Source organism: Gopherus flavomarginatus, chromosome 2, assembly GCF_025201925.1.
Source record: "Gopherus flavomarginatus isolate rGopFla2 chromosome 2, rGopFla2.mat.asm, whole genome shotgun sequence".
Taxonomy (NCBI): Eukaryota; Metazoa; Chordata; order Testudines; family Testudinidae; genus Gopherus; species Gopherus flavomarginatus.
Genome location: NC_066618.1, coordinates 151,623,822 through 151,641,217, shown reverse-complemented (window position 1 = coordinate 151,641,217; position 17,396 = coordinate 151,623,822). Strand labels below are relative to the sequence as shown.

The 17,396-nt window shown below is 57.7% G+C and overlaps 1 protein-coding gene across 2 annotated transcripts; it reads right to left on the bottom strand.

The window, feature by feature from the left end:
• Nucleotides 1-1,081: 1,081 nt before the first annotated feature.
• On the bottom strand, nt 1,082-10,446 carry LOC127043575 (neuropeptide Y receptor type 1-like). 2 transcript variants are annotated; one of them, XM_050937534.1, is made up of 2 exons: nt 10,396-10,446; nt 1,082-4,079 (listed from the first exon to the last, which is right to left on the bottom strand). In XM_050937534.1, exon 2 carries the CDS (start codon nt 4,022-4,024, stop codon nt 2,921-2,923), a length of 1,104 nt encoding a protein of 367 aa, XP_050793491.1. In that variant the 5' UTR covers nt 4,025-4,079; nt 10,396-10,446; the 3' UTR covers nt 1,082-2,920. The 2 variants fall into 2 exon arrangements, with proteins under 2 accessions (XP_050793491.1, XP_050793490.1); XM_050937533.1 differs by lacking the exon at nt 10,396-10,446 and adding an exon at nt 5,480-5,647 and having other exon boundaries at nt 1,082-4,085.
• Nucleotides 10,447-17,396: the final 6,950 nt, after the last annotated feature.

Here is a 17,396-nt window from a genome sequence, read left to right as displayed (position 1 = left end):
GGTCTTGGTCTTGGGGGTCCCCGGGCAAGGTTTTGGGGGGACCAGAGTGTACCAGGCACTGGAATTCCTGGTTGGTGGCAGCGCTACAAGTACTAAGCTGGTAATTGAGCCTAGAGGAATTCATGCTGGTACCCCATCTTTTGGACGCTAAGGTTCAGAGTGGGGAATTATACCATGACAGCGACATCCTAGGGTAAAGGTTCCTATGGGTAGGGCACTTGGAGCTAGGGTTAGGGTTCCTAAGGGTAGGGCTTCTCACCCTAGGGTTAGGGTTCATAAGAGTAGGGCTTCCTGCCCTAGGGTTAGGTTTCCAATGGGTTGGGCACTTGGAGCTAGGGTTAGGGTTCTTATCGGTAGGGCTTCCCGCCCTAGGGTTAGGGTTCCCATGATTAGGTCACTGGGAGCTAGTGTTAGGGTTCCTATGGATAGGGCTTCCCGCCCTAGGGTTAGGGTTCCTAAGGGGAGGGCTTTCCGCCCTAGGGTTACGGTTCCTAAGTGTAGGTCTCATGGAGCTAGGGTTAGGGTTTCTATAGGTAGGGCACTTGGAGCTAGGGTTAGGGTTCCTATGGGTAGGGCTTCCCCCCCTAGGGTTAGGGTTCCTAAAAGTAGGGGACTTGTAGCTAGAGTTAGGGTTCCTAAGGGTAGGGTGCTTGGAGCTAGGGTCAGGGTTCCCATGGGGAGGGCTTCCCACCCTAGGGTTAGGGTTTGTATGTGTAGGGCACATGGAGCTAGCGTTAGGGTTAGTATAGTAGGGCACTTGGAGCTAGGGTTAGGGTTCCTATGGGTAGGGCTTCCCGCCATAGGGTTAGGGTTCCTAAGTGTAGGGCATATGGAGCTAGGGATAGGGTTCCTATGAGTAGGGCTTTTCGCCCTAGGGTTAGGGTTCCTATAGGTAGTGCACTTGGAGCTAGGGTTAGGTGCTACCTCACTGCAAATGTCTGCCAGTGTCAGCCTGAGTGATGCCTGCAGGGAAAGACCCAGAGCTGGCCACTTTCCTTTTCACATCACGTGTCCAATGGGGCCCTTTGTGGAGAAATGACACACCGGGAGTGTCAGTTAAAGGGAGTTACTCACATTTAATCAGCTTGGTCAGTTTATTCTTGGTTATTATTACAAAGAATGATCCCCGTTTGTTTGCCTTAGAAAAGCTGCAGCAGTCTATGCATTTCGATAAGATACATATTTATCAACTGGTTACAAACATCGACTGTTTGCCAAAATACCCCCTGGCCCCACCAGCTGGGAGCCAATGTTCATCACTGCGTCAAGAGACAGGCACAGAATACAAGTAGGCGCGATCAGGGTAACAGATACCTATTAGCTAAGCCCCTGGGATTGGATCAAGCAAACTCAAAACGATTTACGATTGTTCACAAGTGTCCAGAAGAACAGCTGTTCGAATGGCCAGATCCCTCTGTCCTCTTAGCCCCAACCAGGCAACCCCAGAAAGTGACACTGCTCAGAAACTGACTACTGCCAGTGATTGAGTGAGCTGGCGGGAAATACAGTAAGGGGAGTGATTCTCCACTTCTGGACATTGGTGTAAATCAGGAATATCACCTGTGCAGTCACTGGGTAAAACGGGTGGGACTGAAAGGAGAATGGAGCACAAAACTCACCAGTGAAAAGGAAATTAGATCTCGGAATTCTTTTTCAGGTTGAATAATCTAAGGTGCTACCAGAGTCACAGATAAGGGGATTTTGCTTTTAGAAAACCAAGTGACCCATCTCTCCACAGCGCCTCTTTAATAGCCCATCTCAACTGCATCTTTTTTCACTTCAAAATACCAACAAGTGAGTTAAAGCAATGTCGGTTTCTTCTTTTTCTTCTTTTTTGGTTTTAAATCGGTCATTTGGGAGTTTTAGGAGATCATCACAAATCTCTGAAATCAAGGGCTCTGTGTATTGTTCTGCAAACAGCAGAATTTTCATAGGACTCAAAGTAGGTGCTAATGCCCCAGTTACACATGAAAGGGCGATTTTCTTGCACAAGTCAGCTTCTCGCACGTGCTGCTGGGTAGTTCAGTGTGACGGTGCTCAGATACCATGGCAATCAATGCGCCTGGCAGGAATGCCTAGGATACAATAGACAGATTCAAGATGTTCTTTAAATGCACCTGGAATAATTTGTGTTTGCCTCCTGTAGCTGCAGATCTAACCACCGACTGCACATTGAATCGCCTAGCCTGGCAATGCATCCACCATCTGCACATGGTGGGGGGGGTTGTCCCCCTTTGAAAACCAGCTCATCTATTACTTGGTAAAAGGCCTCAAGCAGGGACATTTCCAATGTGATAATGATACTTAACCATATTACAAGGCCGCTGATGTTCCAAGCGTGTTCATTTCATCCCACCACGCCCTTCCCGAGCTGTGTGATGGCGAAGTGTTATCAGCCTCGTCTGAACACAAGGGAAACAGAGGCAGACAGATGAAGGCCAAAAATCTCTAGGCTGATGCCTCACATTAGACACCTCACTCCAGAGTTCAGTGCCTGATTTTCATAGGTGCTGAGCCCGAGCCGCGCAGCCCTTTGGCAAACCCAGCCAGGACCCAATCTACGGAGTTAGAACGAGGCACCAGCACTGGGCTATCTGGGGCAGTCAGACACCCACTGCTCCTCCATTTCAGGGGGTGCCCCCGGCCACTCTGAAAATCTCCAGGCTAAAAATTGGAGCCTGAATGGCTCAGGAGGAATGTGTGTCAGAGTCAGGCTCAGAACCCAGGACTTCCCATGGCCATGACTGGTTTCTTTGGGGTTCCCTGAAGCTCACTCCCAGGCTCCCTCCGTATCTTAGCTGTGCTTGAGGGAGGGGCAGGAGGCTGCCCTAGATGTGCAGAAGGGGAGTATCCCCCCACCCGCCGGGCGAGGCTATGGCGGGTTCTGCTCCTGGCACCACATGCTGGGAGCAGCTGCTCATCAGGCGTCGATGGCGACCCCCCCGCTGCGCAGTGTGGCTTTGGAGACCTCGGTGCTGATGGTGGACATGGGGACGCTCTCGTACGTGTCCGTCTCCACAGCGCAGCTGCAGCGGTGGAGCAGGGCTTTCAGCTCCTGCTGGAAGTTGGTGTTCAGGAAGCCGTAGAGGACGGGGTTGATGCAGGTGGAGGCCATGGCCGCTAGGTGGCAGAGGGAGAAGAGCAGGTCATGGTAGCAGCCGGAGATGGTCTCGTGGGCCCAGTCGTACAGGGCATTGAAGACGGTCAGGGGCAGCCAGCACACGGCGAAGGCGGCGACGAGGCAGGCCAGCATGATGCTGACCCGCCGGTGGCTGGCGGCGCGGGAGCCGTGCGGGGGCCGCTCCAAGATGTCCCGCCGGCGGCGCAGGCGCAGGAAGATGCGGCAGTAGCAGGCCAGGATGAGCAGCAGGGGCAGGCAGTACTGGCCGAGCAGCAGCCCGGTGGTGTAGGCCAGGCGGTGCCCGTCCGATGGCCACTTCTCCACACACACTAGGTGGCCAGCGAAGGCGTCGAAGGGCAGGCTGAGGTTGCGGAAGGGCTCGTCCGTCAGGACGCTGAAGGCGAGGAAGGGCAGGGAGACGCAGCCCGACACCAGCCAGGTGACGCACACAGCCAGGTAGGCGTGAGTGGCCCCCGGCTTCCACCCAGTGGGGTTGATGATGAGCTGGTGCCGCTCCAGTGCAATCCAGGCCAGTGAGAGGATGGAGACGGTGACGGAGACGCACTGCGCAAAGGGGCTGGCCTTGCACAGGAACTCGCCCAGCACCCAACGGTCCATGAGCGTGTAGATGACGGTGACAGGCAGGCACACCACGCTCATCAGCAGGTCGGAGCAGGCCAGGTTGGCTATGAAGATGCTGGTGACGTTCCTCATCTCCTTGTGCCGGGCGATGATGCAGACCAGGCCCAGGTTCCCCACCAGCCCCACGGCCAGCAGGGCGCTGTAGGCCACAACCAAGAGGGTGCTGTTCCCCACCGAGGGGCCACACAGCCCGGCCTGCTCCCAGGGCAGTCTCAGCCGCTCCGAGACATTCAGGTACATGAGCTTCAGCAGCTCATCCATTCTCTGCTCCTGGCCGGGGGCTGCGCCGGGGGCAGGACACTCTGCTCACAGCATCCTCAGCCTGGGCCAAGACAAGGAACAAGAGCTGGGGAGGACTACTTGTGGGCATCTCACAATGTGGGCATCCGGCTCACCCACATGCTGCCGTGTGCCCGATCAATGCCCAGCCCCCACCCCAGGTCCAAGCCACTCCCGGTGCCCCCCACATACCAAAGCCACTCCCAGCCCCCCCCCTGGAGCGGCTCCCAGCCCCTCCCCGAGCCATTTCTGATGCCCCCAGGCATCCCAGCAGCTCAGATCCTTGCGTGGCTCTGCCAAGCCTCCTGCCCCCTATGCCTGAGCCCCATCTGCTCCCAGGTGCCCGAGCAGTGCCCACCCCATCATGTACCCCAGGGCCCTCTGCGTGCCCCAGCTGAGGGGTGAGTGAGAGGCAGTGAGGGAGGCGGGGCCCAGCGGGGCAGGGAGGGAATGCCCAGCAGGCAGCACAGAAGGCTGGGGGGCTGATTTAGGGGATCACTGAAAGGGGGATGCCCAGCAAGTTAAACCATTCGCAGGGGGAGGGAGTGGAGCCCTGGACGCTGCCAGGAGAGCCCCCACCCTGCTGTCACATGGTAACTCCCTTGGGCACTGTGCCCAGCCGGAGCCATGTGCCAGGAGGGAGCCCAGCTACCTGCAATGGGTGGGGGCAGGCAGGGGCTCTGGGCCCCCAGGGGACAGACCGACTGACCCCCCACCCCCGCTCCCTACAGAGAGACAGACAGACAGACACCTGGATGGCCTCTGATGGCAGGAAGGGGTTTACGCAGCCTGGGCTGCCAATACCTGGGGGTAACCCGTGGGGCCAGCCCCTCCCCCAGGTGGCTGAGGGTGACAGGGATAGTGTGAGACAATGAAATAACTCCTCCCCCCCGCTACCACCCCTCCCTGAGAGCCCTGTGCCTTTGTGGGGGGCATGGAGACAGGGACCTCACAGTGGGGAGTGGAGCCAGATGGTGTGGGGGGGGGGTGTTAAGCGTGTGCGGGGGGGGGCAGTGTGTGTGCAGCAGGGGCAGGGTGTATGTGTGTGCGGGGGGGGGGCTGGTGTGTGTGGGGGGGGATGGGTGCAGGGGGGCTAATTGGGGGGGATGGGTGTGTCTGTGTGGGGGTGATGTGTGCAGGGGGGGCTCAGGTCTGTGTGTGTGTGTGGGAAGGAGGGCTGTGGGGGGGTGATGTGTGCAGGGGGACTGGTGTGTGTGTGAGGGAGGGCTGGGTGTATGTGGGATGATGTGTGCGGGGGGACCAGTGTGTGTGTTTGGGGAGGGTGATGTGTGCGGGGGAGTGGTGTGTGTGTGTGTGTCTGTGTGTGTGTGTGTGTGTAGCAGAGCGGGGCCGGTACCCGCGGGATCGAGCCGATGCAGCGCGGCCCAGGCCGGGACCACCCCCCGGGCATCGCCCCGCACGGACCCGCCCCCTCACCTGGCTCCTACAGGGTCCGGTCCGGTCCGGTCCGGTCCGGCGCGGCAGAGTCTGGCCCCGATCCGGGCTGGCGGCTCCGCTGCGCTCCCGGCCGGCGCAGGAGCGGCCCGGCCCCTCTTAAGGCGACGCGGAGACGCCCCGGGCCCCGCCTGGCGGGGGGGGCTCTGCGGGGCGGGGGCGGCTCCGGGGGTGGCACCAGCCGGGATCCCCCGGCAGCGGGAGGCTGCGAGGGGCTGGGAAGTGATGGGAGGAGACACGTGAACTGCAGGAGCGCCCCCCCTCCCGCTCACGTGCAGCCCTGCGGTACTCCGTGCTCCTCACTCCCGACCTGCAGCCCCTGTTCCCCTAACCCTGGGCTCCCCCCAGCGCTGCCAGTGCCCTTCACTCCTGAGTCACAGCCCCCTTTTACTGCAGCCCTGGGTTCCCCACTCCAGCCCTGTGGTGATCCTCACTCCCGAGCTGCAGACCCCTGTTCCCCCAGCCCTGGGCTCCCCACCCCCACAGCTCTGCCAGGAGCCCCTCACTCCCGACCTGCAGCCCCTGCTAGCCCAGTCCTGGGCTCCTCCCCTACAGCTCTGCCTGTGCTTCTCAGTCCCAACCCACAGCTCCCTGTTAGACCTGTGGGGAGCAGGGCGCAGTGTGGCAGGGTGTGACACAGCCGTGGGTAACTGGGCAGTTGTGGCAATGTGTGACACACTCGGGGAGAGCAGGGGGCGGTGTGGCAGGGTGTGATACACCTGTGGGGAGGTGCTTACCAGGGCCAGCTCAGCCCCTGTCTGTGTGGTCCCTGAGACCAATCCCCAGCACCCAGCAGGGGCCCCATGGAGCAGGGCAGGCGGCTTGGGCTGGGCGGTGCCAGGGACCCTAGGCAGGCTGGGCTGGGGGCTGAACATGGCAGGAAGCGCATGGACGGTTGGGGTCCCAGCTGCGATCAGGGGGAGAAGCCCTTGGGACCGGGGGAAGGGGCATTTCGCACCTCTCCTCAGCTACGCACCAGCACATGCTGTAAGTGGGCCTGGCCGCCCAGCGCAGAGCCCCCTTGCTGGAGAGCCAGCCCTGTAGCCCAGGCACCAGCAGGGGCAGCCGTGGGGTTGAGCCCCTGCCCGAGACAGGGAGGGGCCTGTTTGCAGTAGAGGGTGGTGCCCAGTGTGGGCACCACGGCTCCCTAGCTCCAGGTGCTGGGGGTCGGGTGCCCCACGTTTGAGCCCAGCCCAGGAGCCTGGTCTCTGCCTGGCTGTGGCGACGGCCTCCAACTCCAGCGTGATGCTGGGCAGGTTCCTAGGCCTCAGTGAGGGACGTGGCTGTGCCAAGGCCCAGTCCCCCATGGGTTTGGGGAGGGGCCCAGGAGGGATGCTGCCTGCAGGCCAACCCCTGCTCACCCGAACAGCCTGGGCAGGAGGCAGTGTGAGCAGCCACTGAGGTGAGGGTCAGGACACCTGGGTTCTGGTCCTGATTCTTTTATCATCTGCCCTGAACAAGTCGCCCATTTGTGCCTCAGTTTCCCCATTTTTAAAATGCTGAGGACACTGCTGAGCTCCTTTCATGCAGCACTGCAGGACAGTTGGATGCTGTGGGCTCTAACTGCAGAGACCCCCCCCCCACGGCATAAACCCAGCAGCATCTACCGTCCATTGGCTGTTGGGACAGCGCGTTACCTGACACTTCCAGTGGTACTTTGCAGCCTATCTGCTTTATCCCCTTTTCCTTGGAGGGCAGGAGAGATGGGAAGCGGAGAGGAGGCTGTGGGGCAGGAAGTCACAGCTGGGATTTGAATGCAGGCTGGGTTATGGGAACAGAAGTACAGCTGGGAGTTTGTTTATACACAGAGGCAGGGTGATTAAGATAACAAAAGGCTTGTCATTAAATTAAATTAAGGATCCTTACATGAGCCTGAAAACACTGCCAGGCACTCCAGTTAAAAGACAGGAAACAAAGGATAGGAATAAATGGATAGTTTTCAGAATGGAGAGAGGTAAATAGTGGTGTTCCCCAGGACCAGTAATATTCAACATATTCATAAATTATCTGGAAAAAGGGATAAACAGTAAGGTGGCAAAATTTGCAGATGATACAAAACTACTCAATATTGTTAAATCCAAAGCAGACTGTGAAGAGCTACAAAAGGATCTCCCAAAACTGGGTGACTGGGCAACAAAATGGCAGATGAAATTCAGTGTTGATAAATGCAAAGTAATGCACATTGGAAAACATAAACTCAACTATACATATAAAATGACGGGGTCTAAATTAGCTGTTACCACTCAAGAAAGATCTTGGAGTCTTTGTGGAGAGTTCTCTGAAAACATCCACTCAATGTGCAGCAACAGTCAAAAAAGTGCACAGAATGTTGGGAATCATTAATAAAGGGATGAATAATAGGACAGAAAGTATCATATTGCCTCTATGTAAATCCATGGTACACCCACATCTGGAATACTGCGTGCAGATGTGGTAGCCCCATCTCAAAAAAGATGTATTGGAAAAGCTTCAGAAAAGGGCAACAAAAATGATTAGGGGTATGGAACGGCTTCCATAGGACAGATTAATAAGACTGGGACTTTTCAGTTTGGAAAAAAGACAACTAAGGGGGGGATATGATAGAGATCTATAAAATCATGACTGGTGTGGAAACATTGAATAAGGAAGTGTTATTTACTCCTTCACCTAACACAAGAACTAGGGTTCACCCAGTGAAATTAATAGGCAGCAGGTTTAACGCACACAAAAGGAAGTATTTCTTCGGACAATGCACAGTCAACCTATGGAACTCCCTGCAAGACGATGTTGTGAAGGCCAAAACTATAACAGGATTTTAAAAAGAACTGGATAAGCTCATGGAGGATGGGTCCATCAATGGCTACTAGCTGGATAGGCAGCGATGGTGTCCCTAGCCTCTGTTTGCCAGAAGCTGGGAATGAGCAACGGGCTGGATCACTTGATGATTCCCTGTTCTGTTCATTCCCTCTGGGGCACCTGGCACTGGCCACTGTTGGAAGACAGGACACTGGGGTAGATGCATAGGCGCTGACTCCGTGGGTGCTTCGGGGCTGAAGCACCCACAGAAAAAAATTGGTGGTTGCTCAGCACCCACCGGCAGCTCCCCGTGGCCTTGCCCTGCTCCCCCCCTGCTCCAGCTCAACTCCACCTCCTTCGCAAATGCACCGTCGTGCTTCTTCCCCCTCCCGCCCAGCACTTGCACAGTGAAACAGCTGATTCATGGGGTGGGGGGGGGCGGGGGAATGGGAACGCAGCGCGCTGGAGGAAGAGGCAGGGCCAGAGTGGGGATTTGGGGAAGGGATCCAATAGGGGCAGGGGGGCGGAGTTAGGGTGGGGCCAGGGGCAGGGGGGCATGGGCACCCACTGGCACCAGAGAAAGTTGGCACCTATGGGTAGATGGACCTTTGGTCTGACCCAGTATAGCCGCTCTTATGTTCTTATATAGAACCCAGATGTATCTGCTCGATGCTGTAACCTACTAGACTCCACTCCTCTCCCAGAGCTGACATAGAACCCAGGAGTCCCAACAGGGTCTCTCTCTCCACAGAGTTTGTAACAAAGTAAGAATCGACATTAACATTTTAAACCTAACCAGTCCCTTAAGTGACTTGCCACAAGATGTCAGAACATGTTAGTGTTAGAGGTGAGTGGGTCTTTCAGACTGGAATTAGCTCCAGGGCCCCTGTCAGCTCATTGCTAAGTTCTCTGCCAAAAAACTAGAGTTTTCAAGTGCCTACATAGCCCCTGGAATCACAGTTAAAGTTGTCCCCTCACCAAAATCTGAACTGGTGCCCTGCCCCATGGGCAGGCAGGCAGGAGAGCTGCCTCTAGCATCTGCCCCCTGCCAGTCCAGCTGTGCTAAATGTGGGGGTCCCCACTGGCCCTGGGCAGCTCCCTGTCCCCTCCCATGGACAGTGGCTTGCAAGTCCCCTAGAAATGGTCAGGAATGTGGCTTTTCCCCTGCAGAACCTTTTTTTCCAGCAAAAAATTGAATACCAAAATAGTTCTATTCTGCCATGCTGCTGTGATGCCTCATGGGAGCTGCAGTTCAGGTGTCTGGTGCCCCCGTTTGCCTCCATAAGCCAGAGTCCCCTGTCGGACTACATCTCCCATGATGCACTACAGCCTCTCCGCTCGTGTTCTCTCAGTGCAGGCCCAGGCCCACTTGGGAGCTGAGCTGGTAACTCGCTGGGACAGGGCCTGCATGTGTGGATGCGTGTGCACAAGTGTGTGGAGCATCTGTGCATGTGTGTGCCCAGCGCCCAGCACATTGCCTGGCTCCTGCTCAGCTCCCCGCTCCCTCCTGTAACATTCCTATCCCCTAGCAATAGTGATCCGCAAGCTGGCCAGATCTGCTCCATGGGCACTGAACCAAAACCCTGGGGTAGGAGCAATTCTCAGTCCAGCCCCAGTGGTTCTTCTCTGACAGACAGGGCAGGTACCGCTGCAGAGAGGGGCACTTTATCAAGGAGGTCAAGGTCATTATCCCCATTTTACAGATAGGGAAACTGAGGCACAGAGGGGGGCAGTCGCTGGTAGAGCTAGGCCTTGACCCCAGGGCTCCTGAGTCCCAGCCCAGTGCTTTGACCACTAGGCACCAGTTCCGATATCAGCATTTCTTCTTCGCTGACTCCCGCTTGTGACTGGCCCTGTTGCAGCAGCACCTGGAGGTCCAAGCTGAGGCCAGGGCCCCGTTGTGCTGGGCACAGAGCAGAGACCCAGTGAGGGACGAGCCCTGCTTAGTGAGCTCCCAGTCGGGCTCCCCAGCTGGCTAAGGCTGGGAGGAGAGCGCCTGTTTCCCAGCGTCTAACCCCAGGCACTTTGCCAGTTCCTCCAGGCCAGCTGCCATTTGCGCCGGGCTCTGGGCGAGCTCAGCTCCATGGGCTGGACCTGGGGCTTTTCCTGCCCCGTGCAGCAACACCTGCCTTGTGGCTGCTGCCGTCAGTGCCCAGGTTGCACGTCCTGTTCCAGGGCCATCCCGCGGGGCAGCCTCCGCTGCTAAGCTCAGGCAGTGAGTGGCAGGAAATTCCAGGCTCCCAGCCGCACTGGTTCCTGGCCTTCGGCCTAGTCAGGGGGGTGTTACTGCCTTTCCAGTCCCGAGGCCTGGGGGAATTGCTGCAGCACCTGCCTAGCCACGTGTCTTAAACCACTGGGTAAGCAGTCACCTCCCCTTCCCCACAGGGGCAGGGCAGGATCATTATTCCCATGGTGCAGGTGGGGAAACTGAGGAACACAGTGGGGCAGCAGTTTGCCCAGGCCACTAGGCCAGGCAGTGGTAGAACTGGGCATACGGCGCCCAGCACATCCCTAGTGCTCACTTGTCTCCTGGAGCTGGGAGGAGCCCCCAGGAGTCCCCTGCCTTGGCCACCAAATCCCAAGCCAAGCCTGGAACCCAGGACCTGCCCGGCCCCACTTGGACCCACCAGAGCTCACTGCTCCTCTGCCAGAGCCGGGAAGAGAACTCAGGAGTCCTGGCTGCCATGTATGTCCTTTAACCCGCCCCAGCCCTGCCCCCCAGCTCAGTGTCCTGTCGCCACCTGTCGCCCAGCCCCGTGGGAACCTCGCAGTGACGGACAGCAGGCGGCTTCCGATGTCACGCTCCAGGCCCAGGATTTGGTGCTAACCTGCAGCCGGGGGAGGTGCACCTCTCCCACGCTCCCCGCACACTCCTCAGGCAGTGCAAGCAAGCTTAGAGCCCTCGGATGTAGGTATGTCACCCAGACCCCATAGGACAGGCAGCCCCCCTGGGCACCATGCCTGCCTGGCAGAGGCTGCCCGGGATCCGCCTGCCACGTCCTGTGCGGGGAGCAGGGGCCCAAGGGAAGTGGCTCAGGCCTCTCCCTCCCTGGCTGCTGGCTGGCTGTGATGCTGCAGCTCAGATTGGGGGCTGTTCAAGGGGCTCATCTGGGTCCCTCACGCGGGCTCTGGCCAGTGATACGGCAGAGCAAGTGCCCCACAGGTGCCTGGGAGCAGGAGTGGCTAGTGGGGGAGGTGCTGGGGTGGCACCTGGTGCTCAAGCACCTGTTCCCAGCTCTCCCGCTGAGGCTCTGTGCCTCAGTTTCCCCTTTGCTGTCTCCCTGGTTTCGATGGCAGCTCTGTGGGCCGGGAGCCGTCGCTTGCTGCGTGGGGATGTTCAGCACCTGGCGCTGTGGGGCGTGTCTAGGTCCTACCGCAGTACACCGAACACGGAGAGACAGGCTCTGGCTGGGACCCCTCGGGCACCGACCCCCAGCAGGGCTGCAGTTGTTCATTTCTGACCCCTGGACACTCCCTGCAGCAATCGCTCCTTGAGGGGCTGGGAGGCTGCTGGCGGCTCCAGTCTCTCCGTCCCTTCCCCCTGCTGCCTGCTTCCCATCACCAGGGATTTCAGCTCTGAGTAGCCAGGATGCAAAGCCCAGCCTGGGGCATCTGCCAGCGCACAAGGGCCCTCCCCCACTGCAGACACGCTTGGCTTAAGTGCACTGGACTGGCCAGCCCAGCGGGAGCGGGGGCAGGAGGCTGGATCCCCGGGGGGCTGGTTATTACAGCAGTGGCCATGGGAGCTCCTGGTGCTGGCTTGGTGGGTGACAGACACTGACGGGTGTCTGGGCTGGGGGCTCTGGTTTGTGGGGAGAAGCGGGGCTGCAGGCACTGGGGCTGGTGATCTGCGCTAGGCCGTGGGGCACACATGTGGGGCTGTGTTGAACCCTGGCGGTCTGCATGTGAGCTGGGGGAGTGGTGAATTCCCAGGCCGAGCCCTTCCCAAGGCCCCCACCGGCCAGCTGCAGCCACCGGGGCATGAGGGCCAGAAGGGCCCATTGGCCTGTCCCCAGCCAGTGCAGCTCCTATGCAGCTGGCCAGGCCTGATGCAGCGACTCCAGCCAGGCACCAGAGCTGCCTTGCTACGAGCTGTCGGCCCGGCTCCGGCTGGAGCAGTGCCAGCCCTGGGACAGCGCAGTCTGCTCCGGTGGGGACCCAGGGACTCAGCGTTCGGGCCCCATTCACACTTTCGGCCGGCGCGGGTCAGATCCCCCGGGCAGGGGCGGGAAATGCAGCCCAGCCTAGCTGAGGGGGATGGGCGTTCAGAGGACTGCACTGGAGGAAAGACCGAGAGCAGACGCAGGGAGAACCCGAGGACAATGGCCTGGTGGGCGGAGCCCTGCCCTGGGAGGTGCCCCTTGGGGAGTCACTTAGCACTCGAGTGATGAGCACACTGGGGCCTCTCATGAAGCGTGTCCAGCGCCCAGCACGCCGGGGCTGCTGCTGGAATGACCCGCCCTGCCAGTGAGAGGCGCCGAGCTGAGGGGCCGTTTGGCTCTAGGGTAATACAGCCACCAAGAGACATGCGACACCTGCTCTCCGGCCCAGGCTGGTTTGTAACGGATCAGCTGAATTCACCTGGGGGACGTGGGCCCTTGACCCTGGGCCCTGCTTCATTCCCTGTCACAGGGTGAGTCCCAGGCCTCCTTCCCCTGACACTGCTGTTTTGGGTGCAGTACAGCCCTTCCCGGAGAGACACCGAGGACAGCCAGGGAACCCCCTGCTTTCCCCGGGGCCTCCCGGCCCAGCCATGGCCTTGCCAAGGCAGCGGGTGCAGAGCTAGTTATAGACGCGCCGCGGCCCTGTCAGGCTCGGCTCATCACTGTTGTGCTACATGCCTTGGCGGGGGCTGTGCTGGAAACACTCATCAGTCGAGCTCCAGCCGCCCCGTGCTGAGTCAGAGCTGGAAAATCATGAGCTGGCTCCAAACCCCCCTTTGAATGCCAGTTGCTCCTGGGTTCTGCTTCTCCAGCCTCCGGGCACCCAGGGCCACGTTTTCTAGGGACGACGGTGATTTCTTTTGGAATTCTTAGCATCCCCTGATTCCGAGACGTATAGATCTAAGAGCAACACACGTGGGCATCAGGCTTGGGGGAAATGGGGCAAGTTGGCTGCTCTGCTGGGCCCGCCCGGATCAGCCTCTGCGTGTCCGGGGCTCAAGGCCTTTGCACCAAACCATCTGCTCTGCTTCACGGAGGCCGAGTATGCCGGCGCTCAGCCTGGTGCTCACAGCCTCCCTCCATTCTCTCTTGAGAGCTTGACTGGGAAGTAGGTTTTAAAACCCAGAGCAGCTCCTTCTGTGCTCTGGTGTCTGTTGCCCTCACATGGGCACAGCTGGGCCTGCGGAGGAGAAAAGTCGCAGCAGCTCGGACATCGTGGGTGGCCGGCTGGGCTCTGACATAGGCCGTTAGTGGGGATGGGGGCAGCACGGTCTGCCCAGCCCCATTTTAGCATCCAACAGGGACAGTCTAGGCTGGACTATTCACACTGGCCCATGGGAGTTAAGTGCCCAGAGCCCAGGGAGCCATAGTTCCCTTGGACACCAGCCTGCTTTGCTGATCAATCCAGGAAGGGCTCTGAGGGGTGTCACACAGTGGCTCCCGGCTTCACTGGCAGCATTTCTCCACCCGCTGCAGCCTGGGCTGGTCCCGGGGCTGGGAGAGGTGGGTGGCTCCCAATCTGGGCCCTATGGCTAGGGGGTTCCTATGGGTTTGGGACAGTGCCGGGCGGGACTCAGCCCAGCGAGCGGCTCAAAGAGAAGACAATGACAAAGAGATCAATTATTCCGGTGTATTAATTAGTAGCTGTTAGTGATTCATTGTTTTGAATATGTGGGCCCTAATTATTCCCCATCAGTGACCAGTTCTGAACCAGCAGCTCGTTCGAACTGGTAACAGAGCTCTGGGAATTAGCGAGGAGTCGTTAGTAATTGCTGAATGTTTGTTACCTGCCAGACAGGTGTCTGGAGCAGGGAGGTCAGCAGAGCTGGGAATTTCTGGCCTGTCCATGTGCCCAGCGGTGGGGCTGCACAATGCTAGTGTAACACATCAAACAATTACAGCCCAGCCTGGCTGGGTCCATCTCGACCGGCTGTACGCAGCCGAGGGGAATGAGCGACAGACACAGTCTCTGGGTGCGGAGAACAAGGAAAAGGTACAGTAGCGATTGGAGGGGGCGGGGAGTCTGTTCCAGACACTGGGTCAGGAAGATCAGGTGAATGAGGCGTCCTCGGAGCAGGTCACTAGATTAGCGAACACACGCGCTAGTATTGATGTGGGCGGGGGGGTTAACTTCCCTGCTCTCTGTTGGAAGAACAATGACAGCCAAACATACCACGTCCTGCGGATTCTTTGCTGGCCTGTGCAGGGGCAGCTCTCAGTCACACAGCTGACGAGGGGCGTCCATTCTGGATCTGGCATCGACCGGCGGGCATGAATTAGTTGCGAAGGTGAGGATGGTCGGGAACTTGGGAGGAAGTGATCCTGCTCTGATATCGTTGAAGAGCCTAAAGAAAAGGGGGCCATGAGAACAGCAAAACAAGGTGTCACAGACTCACAAGTCGTGCCCAGTCTTCGACCCAAACGGTCCATCGGGGAAACCTCTTCAGTGCAACAGCCCTTCTCAGGGGTCCACTCTCTCTCGGGGTCAGGCCCCTCCACCTCCTGGAGCCGCACCTCTCTGAGCCTCAGCACGTCTGTCTCTCGCCGTAGGCCCGCTCAGGGAGTCCCCTCGCTCTGGACCCCGGGGGCCTCTTGTGACGAAGTGGGAATGTTCTTGCTGTGTTATGTGAATGCTGAGTGGGGAGTATTGACCTGGGAAGGTTGCAGGGGAGTTGTGCTGGGACGGCCTGCCTTGGGGAAGGGAGCATACCTGAGCATGTAACCTGAGAACCAGGAGGGAGGTTGGAGGCCAGGGAACACCTCTGCCTGGGAAACTGAACAAAGGCTGGGGGAGGAGCCGGGGGGAGGCTGAGTGAGAGGCTGGAGGGAGTGTCAGTTTGAAGCTGGCTGGGAAATGTAGAGGGGTGCCCCAACAGGCTTGGGCTTCCCAGTGGGGCTGTGGCCTCCCTGGGGGCCTCAGATGGATCTAACTAAAGAGGGTCCTGATGTCTGTACCGGCAAGACCTGTTTTGGATTGTGTTCCTGTCATCTAAATAAACCTCTGTTTTACTGGCTGACTGAGAGTCATGTCTGACTGCATAGTGGGGGTGCAGGATCCTCTGGCCTCCCCAGGACTCCCCCTGGGCGGACTCGCTGTGGGAAGCGCATGGAGGGGCATATGCTGAATGCTCCAAGGAGAGACCCAGGAAGGTGAAGCCGTGTGAGCTTCTTGCCCTGAAGATAGTCTGCTGTGAGGGAGAGGAGGTTCCCCAAAGTCCCGACTGGCTTTGTGGGGAGCAGTTCCAGAGTATCGCCCAGGGACTCCGTGACACCTCCACTCCCCGAAGGGGTTGATGCAACCCTGTTCTCTAGACCGGAGTGACTCTCAGCCAGCATAAAACAGGAGGGTTTATTGAGCATCTGAACACAGCATAGGAAACTCTCAGGGCCTCAGGCCTGGCCTCCCTCAGCACAGCACATCCCAGTCTCCTGCATCCAGGTGGGCTCTGCCTGCTCCCTATCTCCAGCCCAGAGCCCCCCTGCTTCCCAGCTGGGCATCTGATACCCCCAGCACCAAGCCCCGCCTCTGTCCATTGGCTGCTCTCCAGGGAAACAGGGTCACCTGGTGTCATAAACAGATAGCTAAGGGTTAATGTCTCTTTCACCTGAAGCACCTGACCAGAGAACCAATCAGGAAACCGGATTTTTTCAACTTTGGGTGGAGGGAATTTAGTGTCGGAGTCTTTTGTCTGTCTGCCTGCTTTCTCTGAGCTTTGGAGAAGTAGTTTCTACTTTCTAGTCTTCTGTTTCTAAGTGTAAGGACAAAGAGATCAGATAGTAAGTTATATGGTTTCTTTTCTTTGGTATTTGCATGAATATAAGTGCTGGAGTGCTTTGATTTGTATTCTTTTTGAATAAGGCTGTTTATTCAATATTCTTTTAAGCAATTGACCCTGTATTGTATCATCTTAATACAGAGAGACCATTTGTATGTATTTTTCTTTCTTTTTATATAAAGCTTTCTTTTAAGACCTGTTGGAGTTTTTTTCTTTACTTCAGGGAAATTGAGTCTGTACTCACCAGGGAATTGGTGGGAGGAAGAAATCAGGGGAGATCTGTGTGTTGGATTTGCTAGCCTGATTTTGCATTCCCTCTGGGGGAATAGGAAAGTACTGTTTGTTTCCAGGACTGGAAACAGAGAGGGGGAGTCACTCTGTGTAATTTCACAGAGCTTGTGTCTGTGTATCTCTCCAGGAGCACCTGGAGGGGGGAAGGGAAAAAGGATTATTTCCCTTTGTTGTGAGACTCAAGGGATTTGGGTCTTGGGGTCCCCAGGGAAGGTTTTTCAGGGGGACCAGAGTGCCCCAAAACACTCTAATTTTTTGGGTGGTGGCAGCAAGTACCAGGTCCAAGCTGGTAACTAAGCTTGGAGGTTTTCATGCTAACCCCCATATTTTGGACGCTAAGGTCCAAATCTGGGACTAAGGTTATGACACCTGGGTCTCCTGGAACCGGCTGGTCAGGTCACCAGGATCCTCTCTTTACAGCCCATTGTCCTCCAACTGGCCAGAACTGGCTGCGACTCCTGAGCTGGGCCTCCGGATCACCTGGTCGCCAGTCATTGGGGTCTCCATCCTCCAGGCCATTGGCTGGGGTCCCAAGTTCCGTTGCTGGTCCTCTGCCATCCCTCTCCCCTCACCTCATTAAACCAGTAACACCTGGGGACACCGAGTCCCACTGCCTCTGCATGCAAACCCTTGGAAAAACATGGAAAAAACAAGAACATCCCCCCTTCATCAGACAAGGACACTGGACTTCACAAGGGCAGATTTCAACTGACTCAGAGAAATAGTGGGCAAGGTCCCATGGAAAGACAATTGGGAAGAAAAGGGGGCTGGCAGTTCCTAAAAGCTGTAATCCTGGAGGCTCAACATCGAGCTGTTCTGATGCAGAGGAAAGAGAAGAGTCGTCACAGATGCCCATGTGGCTGCACAAGGAGCTTTGTAGCAGTCTGAAACCCT

Excerpts from the sequence above, each read along its gene's own strand:
- LOC127043575 (XM_050937534.1), bottom strand. The coding sequence starts at position 4,024 with ATGGATGAGCTGCTGAAGCTCATGTACCTGAATGTCTCGGAGCGGCTG.